Source organism: Poecilia reticulata, linkage group LG13 (assembly GCF_000633615.1).
Source record: "Poecilia reticulata strain Guanapo linkage group LG13, Guppy_female_1.0+MT, whole genome shotgun sequence".
Classification (NCBI taxonomy): domain Eukaryota; kingdom Metazoa; phylum Chordata; class Actinopteri; order Cyprinodontiformes; family Poeciliidae; genus Poecilia; species Poecilia reticulata.
Genome location: NC_024343.1, coordinates 7900995 through 7910074, shown reverse-complemented (window position 1 = coordinate 7910074; position 9080 = coordinate 7900995). Strand labels below are relative to the sequence as shown.

Below are 9080 nucleotides of genomic sequence, written 5' to 3'. Positions count from 1 at the left end.
GAGATTCTGAAAAAGGACTTTAATATTCTTCTGGACACTATGGGAAAATTAAAAATGAAGTTATTTCTCAGTGGTCCAAWTCCATCTCAATGGGGAGACGAAAAACATTCCAGGCTGGGCATGATAAACAAATGACTGATTAAAACCTGCTCTGCCAGCTCAGTGACCGTTATTGATAACCTCTGGATCTACTGCTTTCACCTCTTTGGAAGAGGTGGACGCAATCTTAACAAACATGGAATAAGGCTGCTCACTGCAAATATTTTTCATTTTATCAACAAGAACAACAATGTGACCATCGCTTCAGAAGAACAGGCTAAAGGATGTCTGACTAGGATGGGAACCTCCGCCTATCAGGAGCAGAGTGTCCCAAAACAAAGTGATACTGGTTCCCCTCCTCCTTCCCCCTCCCTAATCTTTCCCCCCTCCCTCCTTCTTCCACCGTCCTACATCTTTTCCCCCTGCTTCCTCCTTCCCCCCTCCCTCTCTGCTCCTACACTCACTCACAAGAACAGAGTTTCTCAGGAAGTCAATCACTAAAGAGAGTCGGGCTGCACCTGAGCCGCCTGAAGATGATGGTGGGGGTTCCGGGTCAGAGAGGAAGATGGACGGACTCCTCCTCCTCCCAGCAGGATAGTATGGATCAACAGGTTCGCCTCGGCACGACTCTCCATTGCTCTAACATAGCAGACCTCACTTCATCTAAGCCACCTGCCTCTGACCTCCCTGAGGATCCAGCACTCTGCTTTTCTGAGGTCTGAGACCGGGGTCCAGATATTATCGTTACACCCGTCTTCCTCCAGAATGTGTCTGGCCCCCCAACATTGCATAGCAGGACATTACCTGTCCGGATCACTGCAAGAAAAGTTAAAAAAACAGAAATACAAAAAACAGTGGTCTTAATTCAAACCTCAGACTGATCCCCTGCCTAAAGGAACCTCAGACTGAAGAACTTTCAGCCTCCAAGTCACTTAAACTGGCTCTTTTAAATACCAGATCTGTCTGTGCTAAAGCTCTATTAATTAATGATTTCATCACTGAGTATAATAAGGATATTTTATTTCTGACAGAAACATGGCTGAATGACAATTATGAAGCAATCGTACTAATTGAATCAGTGCCTCCTACGTACAATTTTTTAAGTGAAAATGGAAAACACAAAAAAGGAGGAGGTGTGGCTTCAATATTTAAGAATACCATGAACTGTAGTAAAATCTCTTTGGGTAATTTTATGTCTTTGGAATATCTTGGAATCGAGGTAAAAGGCCACAAAYGAACTTTGACACTAACTCTATACAAAACCCCAACATATGAGGAAGGTTTCTTTACGGACTTGAATGAACTTCTATCGCTCATATGTATTGATTACGATTGTTTGAAACAATCCCTTAGGATCACAATCGTGTCATGTTGACACGATTGTGTCCCAAGACCGAGGGGCAAAAAAGCTCCTTAATATATTAGAGAGTTTTGGTTTAACACATGTCAAACAAGCACAACAAAACAAACACACTCATGGACACGCACTGGACCTGGTTATCAGTAAGGGTGTGAATATTTCCAATGTCTCTGTAACTGATGTCGCCCTCACTCTAAACAGGTGAGATTTAAAGGCACCCAGTGTTTCAGCTGTTTTACAGTTTTCTGGAAGTTCCAAATKTGTAGTGCATAGAAACTGAATGCTGCKTCTCCTCGCTTGGTTCTGGTTCTGGGGATGCAGAGCAGACCAGAACCAGAAGATCTGAGGGGTCTAGATGGTTGGTACAGCAATAACAGATCTTTAATGTATTGTGGTCTAAACCATTCAGTGATTTATAAACTAACAACAGTATTTTAAAGTCTATTCTTTGAGCTACAGGGAGCCAGTTTAGGGACTTTAAAACTGGTGTGATGTGCTCCATCTTCCGGGTTTTAGTGAGAACGCGAGCGGCAGCGTTCTGGATCAGCTGCAGCTGTTTGATTTATTAGTCAGACCTGTGAAGACGCTGTTGCAGTAATCAATGCGGCTAAAGACAAACACATGAATGAGTTTCTCTAGATTGTGCTGAGACATAAGACCTCTAATCCTGGAGATGTTCTTCAGGTGATAGGCCGACTTTGTGACTGTCTTAATGTGGCTCTGAAGGTTCAGGTCAGAGTCCATCACTACTCCCAGGTTTTGAGCCTGATCGCTGGTTTTCATTTGTAATAACTGAAGCTGTGCATTGATTCTAGTTTGCTCCTCTTTAGGTCCAAAGATAATAACTTCAGTTTTRTTTCTGTTCAGCTGGATAAAGYTTTGGCACATCCACACATTGATCTGCTCTAAGCATCTATTCAGTGATTGGATGGGTTCAGAGTCACCTGGTGACATCGTGATGTAGAGCTGTGTATCATCCGCATRATCGTTGTAGCTAATCCTATTTCCTGTTATAACCTGAGCCAGTGGGAGCATATAAATATTGAAAAGAAGGGGTCCTAGGATTGAACCTTGAGGTACCCCACATGTGACCTTTGACCTCTCTGATGAGAAGTTTCCGATTGAAAGCCATGACTGTCCTTGTTGTGCAACTAGACATATTTCTGTGTAGGCCAGGGAAAAGTGTGTTTTTTCCATAGATAACCAGTGGTGTGCAGAGACTTTGTGTTGCTCTTTGTTCCATACAGTCAGAGGAAACCCTGGTCACACAGGCAGTTTTGCTGGTGTCATTTTAAAATAGCTTTAAAACAACAGTATGATGTAAAATTTCAGCATTTTGAAACTGCACCTTTTCAGAAGCTCTTTATGTGGTGATGCTGGTAACTGGCTGAAACTTGTATCCATACTTTAGTTSCCAAAAAAAATGGATAAGGAAGATACATTTCTGCATTTCTACACTAAAAGTATCTCAACTCTATTTATATCTGTACTGATGTACACTTTCATGTGACAGTGCTCTGCAGCTCAGTTGCAATCAGCCTGTCTGTCTTCAGCGAGCAGCAAGAGCAGCAATTAGYCGCCATTAGCTTCTCTTGCTTCCTCAACTCTTCAGTCAGTCTGACACAGTCATCAGTTCACACCATACCTTCGCCAATAGTCAGAGCAGAGCAGACCCATTYCACTCTGTGTCCACATTGCAAATAAATCAGACATTTCTAAAGCTGAATAACACTATCGATCAATGCTCAGCAGTCACCATAGCAACGCTTGCTACTTCAACTCCTGACTTGCCACCAGGTGGACGGAGAGGCAAGTCCGTCCAGCGAAACTCCAAACTCTGACGTCTGTTTGCTTTCTAAAAACTTCCAAATAAATTGTGTGAAATATTTATTCTCAGTACATCTTGCTTTACACAGTGAAAAATGAAATAATTAATGTTCTGATTAGGGGCATACCAATCACAGTTTTCTGGCCAATTACAGATCTTTAAAAAGTCTGACCTGCCAATTCCGATAGCCTATACCCATTTTTTTTTGTCTGAAATGTGGTCTAAATGTAGCAAGAAAGTTGCTGAGTTGGCAACAGTGAGCTGACTACTATTTAGAGATGTGCCGATCGATCGGTCACCGATCATAATCGGCCGATTTTTGTGAAAAAGTGCATGATCGGTGATCGGCGATCATTGGCTCTTGTTGCCGATCACACAAACCGATCACCTGCATCTCATTTCGCAGCCTGCCTGTGCAGCTGGTCTCCTCTTTCCTTCACACTGCGCAAACGCGCAGCAACAAATCCTAAGGAAAGTTTGCGTGTTGCGGCGGAAAATTGAAGCACGTCAAAATGCATCAACACAACGAAGCTAATGCGACATAAAAACAATGCCATACTTGACGAAGTTTGGCTACATCGAGGCTCACTGCAGTAAAAAAAAAAAAAAAAAAGACCATCAGATAGCAGGTAAAGCAGCGCACAGCTACAAACACTCACCCGGATTAGCATGACGGTCAGAAAGCTAAACAAATAACCCGCAAAATAAGTCTTCGAGCTGCGATGTAAGGCGCTGGTTCTGTTCTCGCTGTTGAACCACTGCTACGCACTACAGGTAGTAATAATTCACAGACAGAGCGCCACTTCTGCTCCACCTGGTAGTGACTCTCACACCAAACCTCTGTTTAAAGTTGCAGCATCTAACCTAAAAAAATATATTTTACATACATATTAAAACTTTTGCTGTCCTAACATGAGACAGATAATCTCTGAAAAAATAATCGATCTCCTCCCTGYTCTGCATAATTACTCCGCTYASTCAGAAACAGCCACTCAGAAYTAGCAGTAATCAGCTAGCCGCCATGCTATCAGGAAGTTTTCATTCAGTAACTCAGGATTGTTTATTGTAATGAAACCTGTATTTGCCTTTGAATGTTAAGTTTTATACTTGAATTTTTTTGGCAATGTTGAGAGGTTTTATTTTGGCTCTTTGCATTATTTAGCCTCTTTAGAGCCTTCATATGTTATCAGTCTGTTAAAGATAGTATTTCCGATAGCAGTACAATTTGCAGAATGCCTGTTTTGTTTAGTTTTCTTCWTGGAAAAAGTTATTWAAAAAGTTTTTGTCTAAATTAAGGTGAATTYATGGTTCCTTTTTCAACATACTGTAACTGGTAGTGTTTATGATAAAAAAATTATAATAATAATTATGTGATCGGTATCGGTATCGKTGATCCGCCCTCATGGGTGATCGGTATCGGCAGGAAAAAACCTGGTCGTCACATCTCTACTACTATTAACTGCAAATGTGCAGACATGACCTGGTGGGCTGGTCTATCAGTCAAACCTCTCGTGGCAGAGCAGAAGAGGACAGTATTTGATTATTAGACCTTTGTATAAGATTAGCTTCACATGTATCGGCTGATAATTGATTTCACAAAATTAAGGAAATTCTTAATTTTGATGAAGTCAAAATTTTTAAGCTGATATCATCTTTAGGTTGAACCTTCATTACAAATATTTTTATATTGTCTATACACTGATGTTTTCATATACCAACAAGTGAGTTGGAAGACAAAGGATGACTTTGTGCAGATAGTCTGAGCTGATCCATGGGCCTATTGGAAAGGAGCGTGATAGCTCAATACCTTTGTCAGTGTGGGCACACACACGCCCGCACACAAGAGCACACACTGTCTCAAAGTTGAGCCTCTCAGCTGTCAGCTCAGCCACATGTGACAGATGAGGCGCTCAGCAATCTCAGTGACAGGCACAAGATGTCCCTGACTGCCAGGGGCGTGCACACTGACGCGCGCACACACACCCGACGTAAAACGTAGCTGAGGCAGATGCGCTGAGCTGCGAATCATGCCTCGTGGACGAATAAATGTTTGTGGAAATGAACAGGGTGCTGTGGAGGACAAGGCCAAAGCAAAGCTGAGTGATCTCTTGACATTTTAACTAATCCCTTCTAGCTTGTGGTTTCTTGCACATTTGTGATATTTGCTAGCAGCCAGAATTGGCTTTTTCACATATGTAACCTGTCATGTTGGATTGAACGGTGACATGGTAGAGACCAGGAATGTGATGGCTCTGATGCTGAAGTGGACTGTGATTACATTTAGATGACACTGCTGGCTTGAGGCTAGCACCCTTTCTGTGACTTGAGAAGTGGATTCTTTAACTGCTCTGGTGTCTCACATGTTGGCAAAGTTCTCACCACCAAGCCAGCAGTGTTTCTAAACCTTCCTATGTTACAGTCTGGCTTCCTCTGACAGCCTTTGCTACTGTTTTGAATCTGCTAGCAAACATCARCTTCCATTGTCTACTTGGYTTTACAATGTCTTAGCTGAGGTGTCATCAGTTGTGATAAAACTTTGGACTGACTTTTTGGATTTCCTGTGACTGCTTATAGCATCTTTGGCAAGCCACAGTGGTGTTGCGTGATGCGTGTGAGGGGACAGGGTGTACCTGCYGCGGCCCCGTGTTTTGTGGCTCTGGGCGAACACACGGTACCTGTCAAAAGCAGTTAGAGCTGTGCTCAGCAGCCTGCCCTGCATGGCATCTCGTCAGACGCCAGCTGAACTTTTCACTTGTCAATTCTGAAAGGTTAGCGCCAAAATCAGCAGCGACAGATGCAAATGGATGGATGCTTTCTTGGCATTTTTGTGCAGGGATGCTTGATGTTGCCTGGCCCATCTTGCCTGTCTCCTCCCACCTCTGTTTTGCTCTCTATTTTCCTTTTAGAAGACAGCTGTTGGGGAGGCCAGGTAATACCTCACAATTTCAGACCTTATATGACCACCTACTGATCCGTCTCATCTTACATGTTAATCATTTTGGATAAAACCTTGTTTACCAACTTCACTGTGTTTAATGTGACTTTATATAACAGTTTGTTAGAATCATGACCTGAGGAAATGTAACCCATCAGGCTAAGATTTTATCTCACTAGTTCAATACCTTTCTATATTCTTCTATTAAGGTTGTATTCATAAACTGCATGGAAACAAGTTCAATTTTTATGCTGACGTTGATCTGCTATATTTATCCTAACTCCTAAATTAAAAACAAATACAAAACGGTAATTATTGTCTTCAAACTAATCACTTAGAAATGTACGAACCAWAAATGACATTGAAAGACATTATTTTGGTTTCTAGCTATAGTTTGGGGAACCTTGGTGAACCAAGACAAGCTCTGCCATTGTCAAATAGATCAAGTCTCCTTGCAGATAAAAACCCATATGAGCAAACTCCTTCTTTAAAGAGGTTGTAATTCTGTTTGCTCCCTGCAGATCACTTTGCTCTCACACTGTAAGGTTTGTGAGTKCCTCAAGTTTCTGAAAGAWTTTGAAGCTGAACTTCCATTTATCAGTCTACTCTTCTTGTGTAACCAGCTCCTGGTTTTGTCTGYGAGGCAGACACATTACTTTTAAAACTGTACTTAAAATTTTCTATTTTAATAAGATGATAAAACCCAGAGAAACAACCATTTCTAGAGATTAGACTGAGATTACCCTGTTTGGAGGCCAGAATAGTTTGAGCATTTTCCTTCACATTTCCCCTCTTCTTGATGTTAACATTCACAATTATGTTTACTAACTTTATGCAATAAAGAGATTGTTACCAGCCCCATCAGTGTCTCTATGTCTATGTCCTGTCCTTTAAACCATTATCTGGTCAAACAATGCTTCCTCGCCACTGTCATGTTGTTTCTTCTCAAGACAAAGGACTGCATCCAAGTAAAGATTTGATGCAATCTGTCACTTTAAAACACCTCAAAGACCAGTATTTATTAACATTTTTATGATGAATCTGACTGGAATTGTATTTTTGAAGCAGGTCAAACTGGATTCTGTTGATGAATCTACTATGAATGACGAATTTCTAGTGTCCTTACTAAAATTGAATTGGAACTGTAATATTGCTTAATTTCATAATTTATTCAACAATTATAGTGTACATGCACAATTTCATCGTGAAAGTTTTTATTCTTTTAGCATATTTAATAATTTTTGTGTGCAGTAAATTACAGATAGTCCAAATAATTACAAGAAAATTCAGTACAGATTTATTAGATGCCTGGTGCAATGCTTGAAGCTGCAAGCGCGCAACTTTTATAAACAATATGTTTTTTATACATTTGTTAAAACCATCAGCATATACGCGAGAGTGTCTGACAGTACTAAGACTTTCCTCCTGGCTCTGATTGGTTTCTGACCGGAAGCGTTGTATTTCTGAACATGGAAGTAGGACCACAGGGAGAAAGGAGAAGAGTTAATTTTTTTCACAGAAAAAACTTCCAGGATACAATGACAGTTTTAAGAGACATGTAAAAAGCATATTGTTTATAAAAGTTAATGGTGCAGCTTTAATTTACAAAAGTAAAGTGTTCTCTTTAGAATAGTAAAAAAACAAACATCATGTAACAAATTTGCTGCATGTGATTTTTAGGTGGAACTAAAGATGAAGTACAATGACCAGCATTGCAAGTCCAGAGGTCTTCTTCCAGGCCATCGCTGGTATGAGATCCAGGCCTACAGAGCTCTAAACCAGGCGCTGGGGAGGTAAATGCCTCACTCTGTCCTAAAGATGCTATTTGCACTTCCTTCTGTAATGACATATTTCTATGTTATTTTATAGATGCATCCGGCACAGAAATGACTGGGGTGCCCTGATTCTGGTGGATGACCGATACAAGAACAATCCTAATAAATACATTGCAGGTTTTGAATGTTTCTGATTAACTCAATTTGTTATTCAGTCTCACATAGCCTTTCAATTTGAGCACTAGATGGCAATATTTATCCACTGAACGACTCTTTGAGCTGGTTACCTCTGCTGTTTGTCTGTTTGTGCAATGCTAGGTTTGTCTAAATGGGTCCGCCAGCTTGTCCAGCATCACAACACCTTCAGCAATGCTATGCAGTCTCTGGAAGCTTTCACTAAGGTGCAGCAGAATGTGGAGGTGGCCCCTGTGAACAGCCTGGCATTCAACGTTTCTGATTTGTCTAAAAATAGTCCCTTGGTCGTGTCGGGTCAGAGTTTTAGTGGAGAACCAGAACCTCGGAGAACCAATTCACGTGACAAACCTTCTTATTCCCAGCAGAACACAATCACACAGCTGAAAACTGAACACCATAACACAACAGGTGAGGAAATATAAAAATTTTCTTTAACTTTAGAATTTCAGTCTTAAGACATGCTTATTTATTGTTAAAACCAAACCAAACTTTACATATGAAACTTATGTACTGATTTAGAGCAAACATCATACCTGATTAGATTCCATTTTAAATGGCAGGATGAGGCATTTAGACACCCAACATTTGTACCAGGATTACTGCTGTGTTTTTCTAGTATCTTTGAAGTTCCATCATGTCTGATATGACTAAAGTAAGATTTCTTGGCCACTTTTACATAACACATATAAATAAAGGAACAAATCAACTGAATAACTATCAAGGTATGAAAAGACATTAACTAATGGAAAGCAATATAAGGATCATCGGAGAAGAGGATACACAGATTCAATATCAAGATGTGCTGGAGAATTTGTGATGAGATTCACACATTGGTTCATGTTGGGATGTTTAGAGCTGTAAAAGCCTTTTAGAATACTGAAGGTACCAAATATAATTTACAATTTTTCCAAATTCATACTGGAAAAATTGTATTATGAATTTTTCATA

At 40.5% G+C, this 9080-nt stretch overlaps 1 protein-coding gene across 3 annotated transcripts in view; it reads left to right on the top strand.

Annotated features, from left to right (window-relative positions):
- The window catches only part of brip1 (BRCA1 interacting helicase 1), a 104990-nt gene that overhangs the window by 54481 nt on the left and 41429 nt on the right, over positions 1–9080 (top strand). For all 3 annotated transcript variants that reach the window (XM_008425200.1, XM_017308324.1, XM_017308325.1), the window contains exons 17-19: positions 7843–7955; positions 8032–8114; positions 8256–8540. In XM_008425200.1, coding sequence (XP_008423422.1) covers positions 7843–7955; positions 8032–8114; positions 8256–8540 — 481 coding nt within the window. The remainder of the gene's footprint in view (positions 1–7842; positions 7956–8031; positions 8115–8255; positions 8541–9080) is intronic.